The 24,610-nt window shown below is 40.3% G+C and overlaps 1 protein-coding gene across 2 annotated transcripts in view; it reads right to left on the bottom strand.

Annotated features, from left to right (window-relative positions):
• The window catches only part of LOC143292486 (long-chain-fatty-acid--CoA ligase 5-like), an 85,698-nt gene that overhangs the window by 15,098 nt on the left and 45,990 nt on the right, over nucleotides 1-24,610 (bottom strand). For both annotated transcript variants that reach the window (XM_076602817.1, XM_076602818.1), the window contains 6 exons: nucleotides 15,081-15,215; nucleotides 14,468-14,550; nucleotides 12,148-12,298; nucleotides 10,067-10,139; nucleotides 9,695-9,783; nucleotides 2,367-2,483 (listed from right to left, as the gene is read on the bottom strand). In XM_076602817.1, coding sequence (XP_076458932.1) covers nucleotides 2,367-2,483; nucleotides 9,695-9,783; nucleotides 10,067-10,139; nucleotides 12,148-12,298; nucleotides 14,468-14,550; nucleotides 15,081-15,215 — 648 coding nt within the window. The remainder of the gene's footprint in view (nucleotides 1-2,366; nucleotides 2,484-9,694; nucleotides 9,784-10,066; nucleotides 10,140-12,147; nucleotides 12,299-14,467; nucleotides 14,551-15,080; nucleotides 15,216-24,610) is intronic.

Genomic DNA, 24,610 nt, shown 5'->3' with positions numbered 1-24,610 from the left:
ATCTGTGTCTGTATGTGCTCGAATGTTCAGACACACATTCACATTTCAAACCCCTTCATATGATATGATTACATCCTTTAATCTTCCATTACCATGTCCAGCGTTTTTCACCCTAGCAAAGAAAATGGTTGCTCTCTGACAAAATCTGCAGTTGACTTAAACAAAAGCCATCTAATTGGTCGGTTTTTCGAATTTGTTTCATCCTTTTTTTTTCTCTTTTTTTTCTGTATTATATGCTGCAGAGTTTACACTGTTTTATTTAATCCAAAGTAGTGTTTCGTTTTGGGTGATAGCATCAGATTTACTTGTAGAGCATAGTTCTCATTATTCTAATTAGTGGAACTGTTCGACTCTAACATGTAACATGTCGTTTTGATTACATTACGAAACCTTAATGATTGCATATTGTGTGTGTGCAGTGAAGTACACTACTTTTTTGTCTTCTTAATCTTACCTCTCTCTTTTTTTATGTTAATTTATTCATTTCTTCTTCTTCTTTGTCAAAGATTATATATATATATATATATATATGTGTGTGTGTGTGTGTGTGTGTGTGTGTGTGTGTGTATGAAGGTATGTTAGTGCAAATGTATATGTGTGGGGGTGGGTGGAAGTGTAGGTGAGAAAGAGAAAGAGAGAGAGACCGTGTGTGTGTGTGTGTGTGTGTGTGTGTGTGTGTGTGTGTGTGAGGGATAGAGAGAAGGAAAGAGCTTGTGTATGTGGGTGTGAACACTTATACGTCTTTGGAGCGGGGGGAATGAAATCAAAATGTGACTATACAAGCGTACTTGGGGTAAGGGGATGAGGTGGGGGAATTTGAATGCGCGTCTGTGTGCATACATGGATGTATGCAGAGGGTGGGTGGGGGATACACATATGTGAGTATGTGTGTGTGTTAAAACATTGAGATATTGATATTAATGAAATTTGGTAAATTGACTTGTTAAATGTTTCTCCTTTTAAATTCATATCATTGGGTTGTTTTTTTTAGTTGTTTTTTTTCTCAAATTTGATTTTCTTTGTGTTGCTCAGTTAATATTTATTCAAATGGTTGCGAAAATGTCAGTACAACAAAAAGTTAATCTGACAATAAATGGTTTCAGTCAGTCAGTTTGTACGTGTGTGTGTGTGTGGACTGGGGCGGGGGGGGGGGGGGGGGGGTATGGGGGAAGTGTGTGTGTGTATATTTGCTGTGACCTGTCACTCCTATCCATACACCCCTGTTCTTACTGTGCAGTACCTCTGAACAGCATATTACATTAGCCTGATTTCTATTTTACCAATGTAATTATAATAACAATATTGCATACTGATGCTGACAGTCATGGAGCTTGTGGTGTTTACATTAAAAGTTACGCACACACATAGTGATATATATCTGTACATAACACACACAAACGCACATATACATTCACAGACAAACATACACACAAAAAACCCCACCAAGTTTTAAAAAAACCCATTAATCACTGAAACTGTTGGCATCTGATCATAAAATAATGATTAAAAGATTATGTAAGGTGATTTTCTGTCCATTCATCTGCAGCTTCCCCCTACATATGCCTCCCCTCCCACTCCCACCCCAGATGACCAACCAGTGCCCACCAATCTCTGTGCTCGACCCTCCTCCTGCCTCCTGTCAGAAAAAAATCAACCTGTGCCTGATGAGCCTCCTGCAGAACCCCACTGAGTGCTGTCCCCTTTCACATCACTGCTCTTCCCTGAGTGCTGTCCCCTTTCACATCACTGCTCTCCCCTGTATATTGTCCCCTTTCACATCACTGCTCTCCCCTGATTGCTGTCCCCTTTCACATCACTGCTCTCCCCTGTATATTGTCCCCTTTCACATCACTGCTCTCCCCTGTATATTGTCCCCTTTCACATCACTGCTCTCCCCTGATTGCTGTCCCCTTTCACATCACTGCTCTCCCCTGTATATTGTCCCCTTTCACATCACTGCTCTCCCCTGTATATTGTCCCCTTTCACATCACTGCTCTTCCCTGAGTGCTGTCCCCTTTCACATCACTGCTCTCCCCTGATTGCTGTCCCCTTTCACATCACTGCTCTCCCCTGATTGCTGTCCCCTTTCACATCACTGCTCTCCCCTGATTGCTGTCCCCTTTCACATCACTGCTCTCCCCTGTATATTGTCCCCTTTCACATCACTGCTCTTCCCTGAGTGCTGTCCCCTTTCACATCACTGCTTCTCCCCTGAGTGCTGTCCCCTTTCACATCACTGCTCTTCCCTGAGTGCTGTCCCCTTTCACATCACTGCTTCTCCCCTGTATATTGTCCCCTTTCACATCACTACTCTCCCCTGAGTGCTGTCCCCTTTCACATCACTGCTCTCCCCTGATCACCCTACCTCTGTCCACTGGCCAACGTCCCCGGTGTGCAGCCATCCGTCCTTGTCCAACGCTTCGTTGGTCTTCTCCTGGTCCTTCAAGTACCCTTTGAACACGTTCAGTCCTTTGACACAGATCTGTGCGCAAACATCAGACCCAGGTTTCTCAAAAGCAGTTTGGCCAGTGGGGACAATGTTTTGGAGAGTGGTACATGTTTCCACACACCAAGATTTCACAAAACAGTTTGGTGAGTGGTACATTTTTCACACAGCAAGATTTCACAAAAGAGTTCGGTGGGTGGTGTATGTTTCTCCGCACTTAGATTTCACAAAACAGTTTGGTGAGTAGTGCATGTTTTCAAACACCAAGATTTCACAAAACAGTTTGGTGAGTGGTATATTTTTCACACACCAAGATTTCACAAAACAGTTGGTGAGTGGTACATGTTTTTGCACACTATGATTTCTCAAAACAGTTCAGTGAGCGGTAACGTTTTCTCATACCAAGAATTCTCAGGACAGTTCAATGAGATGTACATGTTTTCAAACACCAAGCTTTCTCAAAACACTTTAGTGACTGGTAAATGTTTTCAGGTTGAAATTCAACCTAGACAGACTGAAGGATCCTTCCATCTGTGAATCCTTAAAAGCAACATTTGGCAGAAAATTTGCACCATTGCTAGTGCTTGTTGATGATGTTGAAGCGATGATGATCAACACCTTCAATACAGAAATGACTGAAGCAGCCAGTGAAGTGCTTAAAAAATACCACCAGAAAACTCAGCCATGGGTCACAAAGGTGATCTTGGACAAGTGTGATGATTGAAGAGACACGAAGAATCCCAGGTACACAAAAACAGCAGAATATTACAAAGAGGTCAGCTAAAAGATCAGACAAGGCATGAAGAAAGCCCAACAGAATTGGACTGAAGAACAGTGCAGTTAAATAGAAGACTCTGAAGAAGAACAACAGCAGAAAAGTATTCCAAGTTGTGAAATATATGACGAACCAAAGGCAGTCCAGAGACAGTATGATACAAGAAGGAAAATGCTTCACAGAAGAAAAAGACAAAGTGAACAGATGGAAAGAATAGTGCAGAGAGCTTTACAACCATCAGGTAAATGGAGACCCCAGTGCATTCCCAAGCCAGGAGCCAACAAACAAAGATGACTTTCCAATACGGCATGAAGTAGTGGAGGAAGAATAAGATCAATGAAGAAAGAAAAAGCAGCATGCATCAACAACACACCAGATGAACTGATTTCTTTCTTTCTTTTTTTTTTTTTTTGCATTCGTGGGCTGCAACTCCCACGTTCACTTGTATATACATGAGTAGGCTTTTACACGTATGACCGTTTTTAACCCGCCATGTAGGCAGCCATACTCCGTTTCGGGGGGTGTGCATGCGGGGTATGTTCTTGTTTCCATAACCCACCGAACGCTGACATGGATTACAGGATCTTTAACGTGCGTATTTGATCTTCTGCTTGCGTATACACACGAAGGGGGTTCAGGCACTGGCAGGTCTGCACATATGTTGACCTGGGAGATCGTAAAAATCTCCACTCTTTACCCACCAGGCGCCTTCACCGTGATTCGAACCCCGGACCCTCAGATTAAAAGTCCAACGCTTTAACCATTCGGTATTGCGCCCGTCAGATGAACTGATAAAACAAGGGAGAGGCAGTGACAGATGTCCTTACCAGAATATGCAACAAAATCGGGCTGGAGAATGGCCGACAGTAATTAAAAAGCCTCTAATTATCACCCTACCCAATAAAGGTAACTTACAAGTATGCCACAATTAAAGAACAATCAGTCTGATCAGCTGTGCAAGCAAAGTGATGCTAAGAGTAATCCTGAACAGACTCAAGATCACAGGAAGAAGAATCTAATGCAGAAGAACAAGCTGGGTTCCAAAGTGGATGAAGCACAAGAGAACAGATTTTCAACCTTTGTGTTCTATGAGAGAAATATAACCAACTCCAAAAAACATCTATCATGCCCTCATTGACTTAAAGAAGACATTTAACCAAGCATGGCATGATGCACAAATGGCAACCATGAAGGAAAAAACACAACATGGGCCAAAAGCTGACCAACACCATCAAACAACTGTATACAAAAGCCAACAGTGCAGTCCTTGATCAAGGAACTGTTGGCGACTGGTTCTATATGTCAGTTGAGGTCTGTCAAGGCTTGCTATCTCCTACACTCTTCAACATCTCCCCAGAATGTACAATGACTGATGCCCCGGAAAGACACTCTAGCACTATCAATATAGGAAGACGTACCATCATAAATCTTTGGATTGCTGATGATACTGATGGGCTGGCAGGCAATGAGGAAGAACTAACAGAACTGGTGAACTGCTTGGACCAAACACCAATCAAGTAAGGATTAAAGATCAGCGCCAAGAAGACGAAACTCTAACAAACAGCAAAAAACAATCAAGACCAAGATCAATGTCAGTGGTCAACAGCTGGAAACAGTGAAACAGTTTAAGTAGCTTGGTTCCATCATCAGTGAAGAAGGGTCCAAGGTTGAAATACAGGCAAGAGCTGCACAGACTGCAATTAGTCTAGTAATTCTGTGAGAAAAAGTGGCCGAACCTCAAAAAAATTGCAAGAAAACGTTTTTTTGGCTCTACGTGTTCTGAATTTTTCGCTCTATCACCCATAAAAAATCGAAGATAATCGAATGTCAGATAACATCAGGAAAATTAAATAAAGAAAAATAAATAGGCCGAGATGGAAGAAAAAGCACACCATACTTTTTTGCTGCCGCAGCTTGTCATTCGCGCCTTGTGAAGTCGGGCTCTGCGGGCAGGCCTGGTTCCTCCCTTTACAAGAAAGCAAGTCAATAAAACGTTGCTTGTTTTTATGACTGGCCAGAAACAGGTCTTTCCCGATATGCAGGATCATGTCTGGTGTAAACTGGACCTCAGTGGACGACTTTCCCTCAGTTCTGCATATATATGTGACGTCTTTTGTGCTTGGGCCACTTGTATAGCCATCACAGGCTTCTTGTACTTCTGTCGCACATGTCTAAGTTTCAATGATGGAAATGTAAGTTGAGCCACGAGACCAGGGATTTTTTTTTAGAAGTGCCTCTCCATGCAGAACAAACGCACGTCACCAAGAAAGGCACTCTCTGGCATGGGTTTGGAAACTCTCTTCCAGATCTCATCAGCAAGAAGGGCTTTATTTCCTTGACGAAGAAAAATAGAAGACTTAGAAAGAGATGATGGGTGACTCGACAGCTCATATCTGAACACCTCACACTTGTCCTCGTATTTAGTGTCTGCGGCTGAAACGAGGCGCTGAAACAGAAGCTGAGGTTCGATAGCCACCACTTCTGCGTCGATCTTGACAATGTTTATGGAGGCCATCGTAACAGCCTGTTCTGACCTAAAGGTGTATTCCGTGGGTTTGTGGCTTTCCATCTTCAAGATTTTATTTCCCACTTAGTTTTCCTTGTGTGCATCCACCTTGGTGTTTCAACCATACCTGTGGCTGTATTCTTCAGAACAGGACCAGCAATGAAGGGATCTCTCTCTTCCAGGACAGCAAGGATGACCATCATGTCATGACCATCCTGCCTCTTTCTGGCAATGCTGATGTCTTTGTGCTGTTAACTTGAGAAAGACAACCCGGTGATGTTCTGAATGGACGTACTGATGTCAGCACAAGTGGGCATTGATAGAAGCCATGCTGCATGTTGAGATTCTGACATTCCACGATCACGTGTCATCCTCCCTGTTGATTTGATGTTTCTTATCAACACTTGCTCAATAAAAGATCGACAGAAAGACCAGCCAAGTAGCGATCACTTCTGCGGAAAACATGATGACCTTCTTGAAATTTGTTGTACACGTCAGGGTTGGTTTGTTCAAGTTGCACCATATCTTGCAGGTACAGCTGGATTGACTTTGTGTACAGACTGTGACCAGCTGAAGCAAGAAAAGGTATCATCTCCTGCAACGTACTCAGGTGAAGATGCCAGTTTCCCGTCCTCTCTGCCTTCAGAAAACGTCGTAAAATATCTATGAGATGCATATATTGCAACCACCAGGCAGCTGTGGGGTACTGTTTTAGCTTCTCCTTCTTTGCATCCAACTTGTCAGAAATTGTGGAGATAAGATGCGTGTTTGCCTCAAAGTCATGAGCTACAAGTTTGCCCTCCATGAGAGAAATTATACAAAGCCAGTCCATGATCAAGATCTTCATCTAACATTGGTTCGGTGAAGTCCGTGTGATCAGTAGTATTTGATCTGAAAGTGTCAGTTGAATTTTGAAGTTCATTTTGAACTTGTTGATCCACTTGTTCCAAACGAAGGTCTTCTGGAACAAGATCTAGGTTATGTGTAGTTGGCAGCTTGACTCCACATGTTTTAGCAGTCACGAGTGCGTTTAAGCAAAGAGTCCACTAAAATGTCCCCTTCCTGCTCGTGTCACTGCTTTTCCTTGCATCATGTGCATGACAGCGTTTGGAGAGAAGGGCAGTTCCAGAACCTTTAACCAATCGCAACCCACTGCCCTCCATCAACCGTCCAATGCAGCCTCAGAAGCTCATTTCAGCATAGAAAGCACCAAGCGCAGCACCATCGACTTCATATAACTGGCAGGAGGCTCATTAGCAAGATGTCCTTGGCTTTCCACCAGAGTGGTTGGTCCAGAGTCAGGACAGGTGTTGAGTTGTGTTGTGTGACCTCATTTGTGATGAAATGCATGGTAGAGTAGTGACAGGCCATATCACTTGGACTGAAGTCGATTATGGGCAGGAAGCCAGAGATGCCACAGTGACTGCCCATGTGAACAGCCTGCATCATACCTGACCAACCAGGCCTCTCTCTCTCTCTCTGTATGTCTGTCTCTCTTCTCTTGCAACATTCTGTTTATACACAGATATGCATCGTGCGTTAAAATCATACTGACTAGCTTTTCTGTACTCTGTCAGTTGATGAAATTCGTTTGTTCTCTGGCATATACATTTATGTAATACCTTGTTTTTCTTATTGCCTTTCCGCAAGTTCTTTTTTTTCTCATAAAATGGGGGTAGTACGTAAGAAAAGTCTTCCTGTGCTTGTACTTTTCCTTCAGTAAACAAGATTCCTTCTGTTAGTTCTCTCTCTCTCTCTCTCTCTCTCTTCTTTCTCTTCTTCTTCTTCTTCTCAGCTCCGTCCCTCTCCTTCCTAACCCCTCCCTTGCCCTTCCGCCTTCCTAGCACACACACACACACACACACACACACACTCATACACACACACTTTCACAGTCAGTAGTTAAATGGAGATAAACAACAACCAAACAAAAAAACACCAAACAAACAAAAGAAAACAATAAAAGCTAAGCCTTGAAGACAGTGCTTAAGGAAATAAACAAACGAATACATATGAAATAAACACTGATGGGAACGAAAGCCCGCAAACTTACTATAAAAAAAATTGTTATCATCCCCTTTGCAGCCCTTTTCCGATAGTACGGAAAATGTTTTGTCAACACTGCAGGGGTGTTTGCAAATCACACATGTGTCTTCATGTTAGTCCATTTCCATTTTGCAAAGAAATCTCAAAACAGAAAATCTTTAAATTTTCAGCGAAAGAAACTTTATTAAGCGCATGGTTTACCATACTCCATACTTCAAACATGCGAACACGGAGGAATCGCGCGAACCTGTCTACCCCAATGCCACTACCATGCAGTCTGTGCTGGCACACTTTAAGATCATGATAACTGTGATTACATTTTAGTAACAGTCTAATTTGACTGTTGTAAGTACACTTGCTTTTTCGGAAACATTACTTAACAATGAAGCAATGTAAAATCATGTATGATATTCAGTACACTCAACAGAGAAGCATAAGATACAGTGGTTGGCAGGTTCCGCTGCGCGGACGAAATGCCGGAGAAGCGTAGTACTTAACAGGCCCATCCCCGTTGTGGCATCCTTGACAAGGTGTCAGTGACGTGACCCAGTAGAGAGTTTCAGACTCAAATATGGTGTTCCGTTCGCGCCATCTCCTTGTGTTTATTTTTCTTTATTTAATTTTCCTGCTCTTATCTGACATTCGATTTTCTTCGATTTTTTACAGGTGATAGTGTGAAAAATCCTGAATACATAGAGCCAAAAAAACCTTTTCTTGCAATTTTTTTGAGGTATTTTCGTAATTTTCTTAGACTAAATAGCACTGGCAAAACTGAAGCCCACATGGAAAGACAAGAACACCAGTCTGAACAAAGCTGAAACTACTACATGCACTGGTTCTCTCTATCTTCTTGTATGCATCGGAGTCCCGGACTCTTAAAGCACAGCTTTAGAGTGATCAAGGCAGCTGAAATGAGATGCTTCAGGAGACTCCTTGGCATCTCCTACAAAGACCACAGTGAAAATTGGAAAATGAGATGGTGTGGCCATGTAACAAGATCCAATGGGCTCTCCAAGACCATCCTTCAAGGAACAGGGCAGGGGAAAACATGAGGAAGACAGCAATAAAAGTTGGCAGAAAACATCATTAATGATTAAGTTGATAAAGACGATATTTGCTGAAACTCAGGCCCTATCCTATGACTGCAGGAAGTGGAGAATGTTGGTGATGCATTCAGCAGTGCAGTACCCCCACAACCAAACCAGGTTTTGGGACCAGCGATGTTTTCATACACCAATATTTCTCCAAAAATTTTGGTCAGTGGTACATGTTTTCGCACACACCAAGAATTCTCAGTTTGTGGAGAGGGTGAAATATGAAATATGATGAAACCCCAACCAAATTTAATGGTGCTTAATCCTGTGCTATCATAAATGACCTCAGTGTTATGAACAGTCCTTGAGGGTATCTTCTTTGACAAGACTGTAGCTCAGGCACTGTTTGATGAAGCTTAAATGTGACTTTCAATGTTGGAAAAAAGCACTGAAAATTAGGTGTGTTTTTTGTTCTTTTTTTCAAGAGACAGATAGGGGCATGGGGAGAAGTCGGGTGGGTGGGGAAAACAAGTGATATCAGACTCATTTCACAGTAATGAGTCCTTTTTTTATGTGAGTTGTAGCCATGTTTCTTAATAAAAAGATGGGGGGGGGGGGGGGGGGGGGGGGGAGAAGATAATCAATAAAAAATAATGTTTCTTAAAGAAAAAGGGAAAGATATTAAAAATTATTCAAACAAGTGCATGGTGGAGGGGGATGAGGATTAAAATCAACAAAACCAAAATAGTGAAGCAGACAATGAGATCAGAGTGAAAGTCAGTGAGAACTTGAAAAAGACAACAACAAAAAAGACAAGGCATCAAGGGCAAGAGAAGAGAAGGGAGAAAATATGAGGGCAGGTTTGGGGTGTGTGATGCTGACTGACCTCCCCTTTGTTGTCTGACGCATGGTAATCCATCTCAGGGATGTCCACCAGCTTGATAGCACAGCAACTGAGAGGTGGCCCCACTGTCCCTGTATTGACCCACAGTCTGTCAACACTTATGTTTTCTTTAACTGTTCATGCTATGCTGTGCACCAATACTTCATGCTGACTGTGTATCAGCACTCCATGTTATCTTGAATATCAGCATCCACTAAATCAATACCAGTTTATCTATACAAAGCTTTCCAAAAATCCCTGAGAGCTTTACTATAGTGCAACATACCCCTACACATCTCAGCCACAAATCAACATGCACACACTCACACACATACTCACAAGCACACATACTGTCAAAAGCACATACACACTTACCAACACTGTAGTCTCCTACTAGCTGCAGAGAACAGATGGCATGGTTTTCTGTTTGTCCGTATCCTTCCATCAGCTGTGTACATAAACACACATCACACCAATAATGAATATTTGTCCACATATGTTAGTTTATATACACAATACACCATTCACAGACACACATGTAATTACTCACTGTCCATATATGGTAGCATAAACAGATGTAATGTTGGTGTGTGTTGCTAGATTTGGCTGAGTGGAATTCCTATGTCGTTGCACTCAGATGAATGACACACACAAAACTGTAGTTGATTTGCTCTCTTTATTCGTCCTTTTGCTTTCAGTGTTCTGGCTCCACTGACTCCTTCTCTCACAGTCTCACTCTCTCTCTCGGATTCTCACACATGTGCACTGTGCGACTTTGTACATGAATGCTCTCTCACACAGACATTAAACTAAACATACAAACACAAGCCACATAATTATTCTGATTTTGTTTGTGTTGTACCTGAATGCTTTCTCACACAGACATTACACATACCACATAATTATTTTCATTTGTTTGTGTCAAAAACGCCAAATTTAATGGTCTTTCATCCTCTGCTCTCATGATGAACTCTGTCATGCATGTGATGATATCTTCAGACTACTATGAACCACTGCTGGAGTGATATACTGATAATCTCCATTCTGGGGAGATGGGTGGGGTGGGGATGACAGTCACACAATCTGACACCACAACTAAGCAACTGTTGTTGTCAACTGATGGCTTTGAGGGTGTAGTCCCATGTATATTGAATGTGAACAGGTATTAATGAACAGCATTCAAGTGAAATACATGGGTGCCACTGGCAGAAAATTTTTAAAAAACAGAAGATCACCAGTTGCTGTGGCATAGTAGTTAGCATTGCGGACTGATGGCTGGGAGGACACGGGTCTGAATCCCAGCAGAGGTGGGTTTTTCGGCCAGTGGTCAGCTCCTACCCAGAGTTGAGTGTGCTATTGGTTTCAATGGGAAGACTGGGACCATACAGTCGAGTATCATCCACTTCACGGATGCGTTTCTGGGTGTGTTGCTCTAATTTCCTGACCAACAATGCAAGTGTCTGTATCTCTCAGGCCTGGTTGATGTCGGGATATCATTATGATTGGAAGCTTGAGTACAGCTTTGTCACATAGTCCCAAACCGAAATGGACCTCCATAGCAGCAGCAGCTTCATTAACAATAATTTTTTTTTTAAAGCCATAAATTATGTGGCCTTTCATGCCCTGCTCTCATGGTGACCTCAGTTTCGATACCTCTCCACTTCTGCACTTGGGGTGAGTCAGTGTCAGCGGATTTATGGGAGACTGCCGTTGGAGGGACATGTTGGCGGCCTCCACTCAGGGGTAGATGCTCACTCTGGCTCCGCGACTAAGCCATTATTGTCAAAAGCAGGGGGCTTAGTAGGTGGTGTCCTAAATACGTTAAGTCAGAACAGGCACTACCGAACACCACCAGAGTGACTCAGCAGCAATGCAGGGTCTCCTCTGGTGTGTGGCCACAGAGGATTCATCTGTCATGATTGGCATCTTGACAACTGTAGGCTTGACTTCAATCGATCATTAGGAAACCTTTGACTGACAAGCCACTCTCTTCTCAAAGCCTCTTTACTGTGGATCTATAAATGGAGAACACAAACCAACCATTCAAAAAAGCTCTTCCATTTTTGTATTTGACAGGTCTTCAGCAAACAACATAGAACTGCCCATCCATTTTTTCCCCCCAAAAATGGACGTTTCAGTTTTGATAAAAATCTAAAACTTATTTCTGAACTGCAGATACTCATCTTGAGCATCACCTTGTGGCAACCCATTGTTAGGTACTCATTATCAATCGGCTAGCACAGCGAACCATTGAGCCTGTTTGGGGCTATACACTGAAGAGCATGTGTGTAATTCACTGAGATGAACAGAATATCAGGTCACTTAAAAAAATAATCATCAACAAAGTTATAGTGACTTATACATTTTGTTTTCATGCACTCACAAAAAACTTAAACTGACCTGAACTCATCCACACACACAACCACTCCCACATTACAAATCCTACTTGAACTCACTGGACAGCCCACAACACAGCGGAGAAAGCCCAGGACTTCAGGGGACAGCGGTGCAGACCCTGTAGTGATGAGACGCACGCGACCTCCCAATGCTGCCTGCACTGTCTTGAACACTATCTTGTCCCAGATGCTGTTTTTGCGGATGATTCGCCTGCGGACAATCAAGAATCACTCTAAAAGGCACAACAGCCAAATGGTTAAAACATTCGACTTTCTTCTTGTTTGGTAGACAACCCAGTCTCTGTGATAAAGGCAGCTGTAGTACTGTATGGGTTCTCTACATGGCCGTAGAGCTCCCAGGTCACTGGAGTTGGGTCGGGCCAGTATCTCTTCCTGAGCACTTCATGGAAGCGGCAGGACTGCGTCAGGTGATCTGTTATCCAACTGTCAGTCCCACAGGGGCACCATGCTGAGTGACCAATGCAGAATTCAGTGCAGAAGTGGTGGTTTTGGTGGTTGTTGCCACATTCAACTTTCAATCTCAGGGTCTTGGGTTCATTTCCTGTTATTAGCACCTGCTGGGTTAAAGGTGGAGAGATTTTTCTGATATCCCAGTCAACAGATATGCAAAGCTGCTAATGCCTGTATCCCCTTCACGTATATATGCACACAGAGGATCAAATGAACACATTAAATATCCCACAATGTGTCAGTGTTTGGTGGGTTATAGAAACAAGTTTATACCTAGCATGCATACTCTTAGAAACAGAGATGACTGCGAAGATGGCAGGATGAAAACAGTCATGCACGTAAAATCCCACTGTTACATGCAAGTGAAGGTGGGAGTTCAGCCGACAAGTGCAGAAGCAGCAGCTCACTGGTGATGTCGCACAGTTAACCATTTTCTTGTCATCCATTCACACTGTTTACGTCTTCCTCACTCCACACCACTTTCAATCTTTCTCACTTCACATGGCTTACAGTATTTCTCAATCCACACCACTTTCAATCTTTCTCACTTCACATGGCTTACAGTATTTCTCAATCCACACCACTTTCAATCTTTCTCACTTCACATGGCTTACAGTATTTCTCAATCCACACCACTTTCAATCTTTCTCACTTCACATGGCTTACAGTATTCCTCATCCACACCACTTTCAATCTTTCTCACTTCACATGGCTTACAGTATTTCTCAATCCACACCACTTTCAATCTTTCTCACTTCACATGGCTTACAGTATTCCTCATCCACACCACTTTCAATCTTTCTCACTTCGCATGACTCACAGCATTCCTTGATCCACACCACTTTCAATTTTTCTCACTTCGCATGACTCACAGCATTCCTTGATCCACACCACTTTCAATCTTTCTCACTTCACATGACTCACAGCATTCCTTGATCCACACCACTTTCAATCTTTCTCACTTCGCATGACTCACAGCATTCCTTGATCCACACCACTTTCAATTTTTCTCACTTCGCATGACTCACAGCATTCCTTGATCCACACCACTTTCAATCTTTCTCACTTCACATGACTCACAGCATTCCTTGATCCACACCACTTTCAATCTTTCTCACTTCGCATGACTCACAGCATTCCTTGATCCACACCACTTTCAATTTTTCTCACTTCACATGACCACACTATTCCTTACTCCGCATGACTCATAATCCTCATAAATCCGTACCAGAACCATCAACAATTTATGTCAGAATTTTCAGTCCATATCACTGATCGTCAATGTCTTCATCAATCCACCTCGCTCACAAACTTCATCATATTATCTTTCTGGGCTATTTCAATCCAACCATTACTTAACTGCTGGACAGGCTTCTGTTGTCAGTGTTACCATTCACTGCCATACAGCCTCAACAATAGTGCACTCCTTTTGTTGCTGGTTACATTATACTATACACATCTCAAAGTATTCATCACTGCACACGGATCATCCTGTTTATGTACACTGTGACACAACAAAATGTGAGAATCAAGAGATGGTACATTGTACAAAGGAAGAAACTTTCTCTCAAACTGAATTGCTATTGGCACAATCACACACACAGGCACATTTACACACACATACTGAGTTTTCCATAAAGATGTTTTATTGTTATGCTTTTAAAAAAACAACAACTTAAATCAATCATTTTCTTTTTGTAACACATACACACACATGCACCCAAGCACACATGAACACACAAGCACACACATACACACACATTCACATGCATACACAGCAATTTCTTTTCCCTCCCTCAATTTTTTTTTTCCAACCCTTGTCTAATTTCACTTATAGTGAAAAGACACTAAACTAAACAAGGAACACATACTGAGGCAACACATGCAATTATAAGTGGCCGAACCTTACCTTTTAAGTTCCCCCTCTTTACTGCTTAGCGCCATGTTGAAGAGGAATTTCTTGAGGAGACTGGAATTGACACCTGATGTCACCTGTATATCATCATCATCCTTATGACCATATTGTGAGTGACAGAGAACATAACTGTATATGCATGCATATGCACCTGCAAACACATATGCATATGTGTTCATGTATTTGCATGTGTGTGCACAAATGTGTGTGTGTGTTTAAGTGTTCATGCGTTTCTCTTGTGTGGGGGAAAGTGCACATTTGCAAGCATAGTTTTGTCCATTGACTTTTTGACTTAAAGGAAAACAATGCGTACTGCACATAATTCTGGGGTTTTTTTAAATGACACGACAGACATATATATTCTCAGTCCTAAAAGCTATATTCATCAATGTTTGTTTCAATAAATGATGTACAGCTGCTGCCTAGATTTTTGCTAAAAAACAATACTAATTTGCTGATTTCCCTCCCCTTGGTGTTTCTAAAAAAATCTTGCAATATCATTGCAAAGTCCATATGTACTACACGCTACAAGGTTCTCCAAGTCTGTGAGCGTATGTGAGTGCATACTGTGTGACAAGTACACAAAAGCAAGACTGCCCATTCAGACCTTATCATAGAAGCGGTTCAGCAGCCGCGGTACACAGGGGAAAACAGTGGGCTTCAGTTCTTGGATGTCATCCATTAATTTTTTAATGTCTCCTTGGTAAAAGCCGACCCGGGAACCACACATGTACATGACGCTCTGGAATCAAGAACACATTCACTGTTTGGAAAAGCACACAACTGACAAACGCTTAGAGATATATCAAAAATAGAAAAAGGAGAGAGATTCTTTTTTTAATTCCTTTTTTTTTTTTTTTTTGGCACCCAGTACAACATGTGTAAAATATGAACAAGAAAAGAAAAAAAAAGTAGCACATATATAGCACATATAATGAAGCTCATGTCATTATTACAAACATTAAAGGTTGTGTTGTACATGTGTCAATTATTCTTTTGATTTTAAACAGACAAAATGGGAAGATAATCACGTACACTCAGAAGAAGGGAAAGAGCAAGGAAGGGATTCAGAGAGAGGAAGAGAGAGTGAGAGAGAGAGAGAGAGAGCATATGATATTACAAGAATAATTACACAATGTCATGTTACAAATAATAATAATGATGATAATAACAATTACTTATATTGAGTGTGCTGGGAGAGCCACAGTGCATCTTCATCTATAAGCAAAAATATGTCAATAATGATGGCCAAAAAGAGATGGGAATCATCATGTAAATCAAAATCAAGTCAACATGTACATGCTTTCTGTTTCCACATCTTTACTTTATCATCGTGTAAACAATGCTTCATATGGCATCCACTTTAAATTGAATAGTGCTAAATCATTTGTAATTCTAGCAAGATAGTTCATTTCTAAGTACCTGTTTCATAAATTTGCAACATATGCTTGAATGTTTGGTTTGGTATTTGCCAAATAACATTTATAAATATAAATATGAAAATTTCACAGTAAGTAGCATGATATCTAATCTGGCATCTGTAATGAAGTACTTTTTTTTTTTTTTTTTTTTTTTTTAAATAACGAGTTCACACAATTTGAACACTGAACTGTGATGACATTTTTCGTACAGTATTTTTTCTGAACATCCTTGCACTTAGAACACTGTTGAAAAATAACATTCCAATTCAATTCAGAAAAGATATTGTGTTCCATTAGATTACAGCTGTTGGCAATGCATCTAATTTCAAGAATACAGACTGAATGTGTTTTCTCCCGTTACTAATACTGTGTAATAGTGAACCAAACCTTAGGTTTAAGAATACAATATTGTGCAATTAGTTCAATACCAAGTTTATGTTGACACTGTTGGTTATAACACCATTATACAACAGAAATCAGTTCCCAAAATATTTGGATTTTTTCTTTTTTTATATAAAACTCATCAAAAGTAAGAAATCTTTCATTTTCAGTATCAAAAAGTTGACCAATAAACAAAATGTCATTATCTACCCATTCTTTAATGAAGACAGTCTTACCACCTCTCAAAACATTTATATTATAATGGATATAATCTGCCATGAATTCATCAACATTTGCTGCAATACATGTGTAGCCGGGTTGGCTACAATCGTCATTGGGCCAGCTTAGCAGACGACTTTTGTGACTCGCCGAAGGTTACTGAGAAAGTTGCTAAATCAGTTGCAAGTTATCCCCCTTTACAAGGAGCCGTATGATTTTTCATCAATTTTGTTAAATTATAAAACACTTTCTTATAGATGAGATTATAGTTTTTATGTTATTGGACTTCAGAAAGATCATATTTCTCAACTGTAATGATATCATTTGGCCAGGTAGCCTATAACTCTTTTAAATTAATATTTATGTGAATGAATTTTGGCGCGATCTTCGAAATCCACTCAGTTGAAACATACAAAATACCTTCGTTTTCTATAAATCGATGTAGTTGCCGTGGAATTTAGATTGTGCATTAAACTGTAAATGATTAAGCTTTCTTCTAGTGTCCTGCTTTCCGTGTACACCTAAGTTATAGGCATGCGATAGTATGAAATGTCTTGACAGCATTTCGGCCCCAAAAAACTCTCTCTTCTTCAAGCCATTGGAATTTGTCAGTGCCGATTTGAGCAAAATATGTTTTTACAATACCTAGACATTTTTATAGCGTGTCTTGCAGATGTTTGCATTTCTGTTGTCATTCTGATTCGTATCATACATGTATAGTTGTGTTGCAGTTGGTTAAAACGAAGTATTTCATTGCCAATCACTTGTGTCAAAAGCACCGCCAAGCAGTGCTGACACGGGAGCTGTCCGTTGAGTTTTCTCTTGAATTTTGACATAAAAAATCTTTACTCTAGAAGCAGATTCTATAGATAATTTATATATAGTTGGAAATTCAGGATTTTCAGTTACTTAACTGTTACAATTCTATTACATATCGCGACGTATTAACTGTTGTAATGTACAGAAATGATACATGAACTCGTTAAAAGCTCGTTCAATCAGTGACTTTTTTTGTTTACAGTTTTTAACTACATTATTTTTGTAGAAAATGGTTTAGCTTAAGAAAATGCTCATCTCTTGTAGTTTTGTGTGATATATAATATGTCTATGTTAGTTCCCCAAGCCGAAAGTCAGAAGCCGCTAAATTTGGTCAAACAAACACAAACTTCGCCCCTCAAGGCTCGCGGAGGGCCGGTTTCATGAGTCGCTTCGTGGCGCTGGCTTTGCAGTTCGGCGGAACAGAATGTAAGGAGTGAGCGAGTGCCAGACAAATAGAGAACTCTCCTGGCCTGGAAGATTGAGAAAATAAAAGAAGAAAACCAGCACACTGCCTTCCCGAGTCTACCTTGCCTGGCTGCAGCTCTCTTCTGCAAACACCTTCTACCTGCCTTCACCTTCTTTAACACCACCTTTCCATCCCATCACACATGATTTATGAAGTTTCTTATAATCTTTCAAAACATCCTGCCAAAACATGTTTTTACAATGTCTCATGCCAACACATAAATATTCTTCACCAATTTTATCCTTTTTTTTCCATACCAGAAACAAATCAAAAACAACATGTTAAAAGTCTGTTGAGCACTTCAGTTGATACAACCAGGTAATCTTTAGTGCAGAAAGATAATTATGTACATTCATCATTTGCAAACCACCTTCTGAATAACTTTTACAAATGACACTTTTTTATTTCTTTGATTGTTTACCTTTCCAAAGGAATTGAAACATAGCATTTTCAATGTCCTTCAGCAGTTGCATTGATGGGTCCGGCAATGTCATAAATAGATATGTTAACAAGGGAAGGGAAGCACTAATGACTTAAGAAGTTATTTTTCCAAAAGGTGTTAATTGTCTTTTATTCCTTTTATACATCAATCTTTGGGCTTTTGAAGTTTACCTTAAAAATTAATATCAACACTTCTATTCAGATCAACAGAAAACAGTACACCTAATATTCTAAACATACCTGGATTTCAACAAAAGCTTTCATCACATAAATAAAGAACAGTAGAATGTTTCATACTACCAAACCAGACACAGTTGTTGTTTTTTAAGTATTGGTATGTGGACCTGAAATTGTTGAAAAATAACATAACACTCTTATACATTCTCCAAAAGATTTTTCACAACCATCCAAGCACAGAGATGTGCCATCAACAAACTGAGACAACAAAAGTCCATTAGCATTAACCCGCATGCTCCTAATTTCATTATTCTGTCTTATCACGATAGACATAATTTCTGCACAAATTAAAAATAAATATGGTGAGCACTGATCCCCCTGTCGTACTCCTCTTTTTATATCCAACCATTTAGAATACTGTCCATTTACTGAAACACATGACTCACATCTTTATAAAAAGTAAAGATCTACCAAATAATTTCAGGACCAAAATTAAAGAAGCATAATAATTTTTCCAAGAAAGACCGAAACACTGTCAAATGCTTTTTCAAAATCCACTGTGAGTAACAATCTTGCAATGTTTTCTGTTTCTGCATGATAGAGCAAATCATAAATTTTTCGACTATTTTCCCCAATACAGACCCTTCATGAAGCCTTTTTGATATTCATGGATCAACCTATAGGCAAAACAGACTTTATTCGACCACCAATCGATGCCGAGGCAAGTTTGTATGATGTGTTTAATAAAGAAATAGGTCTCAGTTTTTCACAAATTGCTCAGGTTTCTCCAGTTTAGGTATGAAAATTACGCCTTGTCTCTGAGTTACAGATAACTGCTGATATAGAAAACCCTCGTTTAATGATTTTACCCAAATTCCCAAAGAAAATTTTAAAGAATTCAACTGTAAACCCATCTGATCCTGGACTTTTGTTATTTTTCATCATTTTTCAATGCTTGATGTGCTTCAGCATAGGTTATTGGTCCTTCTAAAGAATTCTTTTCGCCTTCACCTAACTTATTTGCCTCAGGTAATAAAGCACCAAGATCAACATTATCAACATTACGATTATCATACAGGTTTTCATAAAAATTTTGTTCTTCATGAAGGATCTCGGCTTGTTCATAAAGAACAGTGCCATGAGAGTATTCAAGAAAACCCATAGTTTTATCCACAAAATTGCGGTTCTCTAGATAACAAAATTATTTTGTTGGTTTTTCTCCATCTTGTATCCAATTTATCCTTGATTTTATTTCCATGCCACATATCTTTTTCTCTCTCAAATCTTGCAACTGTGCTTTAAAGTCTTCTTACACTTCAAGGTTATTTTCTGTTACATTTACAGACAAAACCTGAATTTTTTCTTCAAAATTTCTTTCCTTTGCAACTTCATTCTTTTTCTTGTGTATTGAGTATGAAATAGTTTTCTCTCTTATTTTTAGCAACAACATTTAAAAAAACAGCTGATTAGAAATAGAAAAATGAAGATCCTGGTCTGGCACAAGGTCAAGATTATCAAAACTGTAAACAGGAATAGCACATTCTCTTTTCAATATATAATAGTTTTAATCACATCAATAAACTTTTGGTCTCTCAGCAGAGAGTTATTTAATTTCCAGAACTGTTTGTCTCTTTTCAGTGCATCTCTCTTCAAATCTAATTCCACAACTGAGTGATCAGATCTGTAACTCATTCCAATATCAGAACCAATTTCATCACTCATTAAGTTTTCAGAAATAAAAAAGTAGTCCAGACGTCCTTGTTTTATACTGTTAAACTTTCTCCAGGAGTTTTCTTTTGACAGGATAAAGATATCTGAACACATCAACCAAATTATATATTGCTATAAAAAAAATTCTTCCGTGTTCTAGGTCTGTTAACACACTTTTGTAATTTCTCAAATCAAGTTCCATATTCAAAATCACATTCCAATCTCCTGCTATTATAATCAAGTCATTACGAATCTGGTCAGTGTGATTGCATACAGTTTGAATAAAGTTGGGGTTGTCACCCGAGCATGGCCTATAAGCACTGACAGGAGTTATTCGCTTTGTCAGCAATTCAACATCCATCAAAATATATGAACCATCTGGATCTCCAATGATATCATTCATCTTATATTGAAAATTGTTGTTGAAAAGAATGCCTGCACCATTTTTGTTTGAATCAGCACTCACTAGCCACGGTGAAAACCCCCAACAGGATCTGATAAAATTCTCATTAATTTCAAATGTGTCTCATGTAAAAAATAAATGCTAGCATCTTTTGGAGAAAGATTTAATGGGACCAAAGATATACACAATCCAAAGCCTGAAAAATGGCATTGGTGACTAACAAAAAAAAATATTTACATACATCTGTATAAATCATCCCTTAAAAAACAGGATGTATTAAGAGCTAGAAACACAAACAGAAAAAAATTGTGCATACATGCAAAAAACAAAACAAACAAACTTCAAACCCTTTGATTCCATCACATACTGCTCTGACAGCAACTAATTGTGGTCAATCTTTTCCATTTACTGACATGAAAATAATCTCAAATATCTGCACAATGTTCCTTTTTCCTCTTTTTCCTTGCTTGCCTCCCTTACCTCCTTTATATATTGACCTGAAATCTGATCCCCAGCCTGTAACGTTATGATGATCTGTACAAGGTCTGAGGGTAATGTTTGGAGCTTCGTTATGAGTAGCAGCTTTCATGTTTACCACTGCATGGCACTGGTAACAAGGGAAGTCAGCCTGATCTGTTAATACTATATCAGGAATATTAATACGGTAGATCTGGCTAAGATATGATAACATTACATCCCTCTTTTCATAATGAAATAAGTTTGTTATGTCAATATGGGTATGTTGTTATGAAGTTGTGAAAACTGATATGTTCTGCAAATGTTATAAACAATAATATGTTGATTTGTTGTGCTGTCAATGCTGCTTGTCCAATGTGGAACTCAACATAAATACTTAATTTCAAAACACTGAAATTCAAAGTAAAAATCAATGTCCTTGTCTTTGGATTTTAAAGAGATTATCAGTCTTTGTGGTTTGTGGATCACCCTTGTTGGCTTGGGTTGTGCTTGTGTTGTGATGTCTCTGGGTTTTGCTGATGTTAGAAGAGTGTCAACTCCACCAGTGTGAAGGCTGGTTGGCTGACTGATGTGGCCCATTCTGCTATCAGGTCCTGAAAGTAAGATCAGTCCAATATACATGTTTTTTTCTGGCTTCTGTAGAGGCACTAGGAGGCATCTGTTTCTTCGGTATATGGTGCCATTTGGAGGCTGCACCATGTAGGATCTAGGTTCTTCTGTAGCATACAGAACAGTTGCTGGTGTCCAGGGTCCTCCTTCTTTCTGCATCAGGGCATGGTGCCCTTTGGAGAATGGTGGAAGGTCATGGGCAGTTCTGTCATGGTATTTCTTCTGTGAATACTGACTCTGAATCAAATTCACGTAGATGGTCTCATTCTCTGGACATGAATGTGGAATGGCTGCAGAAGGGTTGTTTTCAATTTGCAGGAATACAGTGTATCTGCAGGTCATTGAAGATGTTGGGCGATGTGTGTCATTCTGAAAGTTAGCAGTGCCATATTGTAGTCTGCATAGCAGGCTTTCGTTGGTGAAAGTGTTTTTGACTGTTTGCACATTCCATTCAGCTAGGCCATTGGATCTGGGATAACGAGGGGAACTGATAATGTATTCAAATCCCAATTCTATGGCAAAGTTTTCAAACTGTTGAAATATATGGTGTGCCATTGACCGTATTAATTTCCTCAGGGATGCCATGTTCTCTAAAGATATGTTTCATGTGTGTGCTCACACCTGTGGTGTTGGTCTTGCTTGCTACAGCAACTTTCTCAACAAACATCATCTTTGAATAGCAGTCTGTTGTTCGGCAGTCATGACCACAAAAAATAATGATGTCCGATCCTAGAACAAAGATGCCAACCCTTGTCAAGTGTTAGTTGGAACAATCAGGAAATCTGGTAGCAACATTTTGATTTTGGTCAGAACACTCAGACTCCAAGCCACATCAGTAAACCATAGCTTAATCCACCGGGCACAGACACCGTTTGACCAAGACGCAACTTTTTAGCCACATTCTCTCTTGTTCGGGCAAACAATTAAGCTGACTGGTCTATCAATGTTGTTTCAATGTAAACACACATGCGATTAGCTGAGCATCATCATTTGAGACCAAGGTTAGTAATGACTGCCTTGGCCTTGTGATCGATCGGTCTAGAGCGTCTGGGTAATGTCACAACAGGAAAGCATGCGACCATGCTATGTAGTTGAAAATGAACTTGTCAGAACAATTTTGACCTTGGCGTAACGTCAGAACAAACTGCGTTCGAGCCTAACAAGATATGGCGAAATCGTAACAGTTGGCATCTCTGCTAGAATTTGTCAAGGGCATTCAGGAACTTCATGTTGAATGAATGTTTCTTTGGTTTGGCTATTTCTGTACGTTTGGCATGTCATACACATTTTGACTGTTTCATCAATGTCTTAACTGATGCCATTCCAGAAAATGATAATAATAATAATGGTATTTATACAGCGCTGAATCTTGTGCAGAGACAAATCAAAGCGCTTTCGCACCAGTCACTCACACGCATGCATAACTCTAAAACTGTAGAAACTAAAGACAAGGAAGGGCAGGCAAGGGAAGCTATTTTGGGAAGAGGTGGGTTTTAAGGTCAGACTTGAAAGAGCTGAGTGTGGAGACTTGACAAAGTGAAAGAGGAAGTTCATTCCAATCGCAAGGTCCAGAGACATAGAAAGAACGGCGGCCAACAGTCGAGTGTTTGAATCTGGGTATGCGTAAACAGAGTGGATCCGAAGCCGATCGTAGTGAGCGAGATGGAAAGTAGAGGTGAAGGCAGCCGCAGAGATAGGAAGGGGCAGTTTTGTGAATGCATCTATAACATAGAGTGCTGATCTTGTACTTTATTCGGTGTGAGACAGGGAGCCAGTGGAGATGTTGCAAAAGAAGAGTGATGTGCTCAGATCTTTTCTTTCTGAGGACGAGTCGGGCAGCAGAGTTTTGTATGCGCTGAAGGGACTGAATGGATGAAGCAGGCAAACCAGACAATAGAGAGTTACAGTAGTCAATGCGAGAGAGAATGAAAGAAACGACAAGTCTAGATGTTGCGCCAGTGGACAGATATTTCCGGACAGCACTGATGCGCCGCAGTTGACAGTAGCAGGACTGACATGTCTGACTGATAAATTTTTGCATGGACAGTGTCGCTGCAGTTGACAGTAGCAGGACTGACATGTCTGACTGATAAATTTTTGCATGGACAGTGTATTGTCAAGGACTACACCGAGGTTCCTGACTGACATGGAAAGAGGGATGGATGTACTGCCAAGTTTGATTATGTCAATTGTGATGGAAGACAGTTTTTGTTTAGTTCCTATGATCATTACTTCAGTTTTGTCCGCATTCAATTGTAACTTATTTCGAGTCATCCAGTTTTGAATGTCCAGGAAGCAGTTGGATGTTTCTTGCAAGAGTGACAACAATTTTTCAGGGGTATCACTCTTCTGGAGTTGAGTGTCATCAGCATAAGAATGATGACTGATATTATGGTGGTTGATAATTTCAGCGAGAGGAGCAGTGTGCAGTGTGAAGAGCACTGGGCCTAAAACAGATCCCTGTGGGATTCCATGTTCGATTTTAACGGGTTCAGATTGGAAATGATCAACAATGACAGACTGGAATCGATCAGTGAGATAAGATTTGAACCAGTTTAGAACAGTGCCGTTGATACCAAATGTAAAATGAAGACGGGAAAGAAGGATTGAATGGTCTATCGTGTCAAAGGCGGCTGACAAGTCGAGAAGAGTAAGAAGGGAAATTTTTCCTGAGTCGGACGCTATCAGTAGATTGTTCAGAATGTGGAGGAGAGTGGTTTTGGTGCTGTGGTCAGCGTGATAGGCAGACTGAAATGGGTGGATGAGATTGTTGAAACAAAGGTGGCTGTTGAGCTGCTTGAGGACAGCTTTTTCAAGGAGTTTGGACATGAATGGAAGATTAGAAACTGGTCGATAGTTTTTCAAAATGTTTGCATCAAGGTTGGGTTTCTTCAGAAAAGGCCGGCGATTGCAGTTTTGAAAGTGGATGGAAGCGTTCCAGTGAGAAGGGATGAGTTGACAATATTGGTGATTGTGGGGAGAAGATGTGAGACACACTGGGAAAAGACCGAGGC

The sequence above is a fragment of the Babylonia areolata genome, chromosome 18, assembly GCF_041734735.1.
Source record: "Babylonia areolata isolate BAREFJ2019XMU chromosome 18, ASM4173473v1, whole genome shotgun sequence".
Classification (NCBI taxonomy): domain Eukaryota; kingdom Metazoa; phylum Mollusca; class Gastropoda; order Neogastropoda; family Buccinidae; genus Babylonia; species Babylonia areolata.
This window is presented reverse-complemented; position numbering and strand designations above follow the sequence as displayed.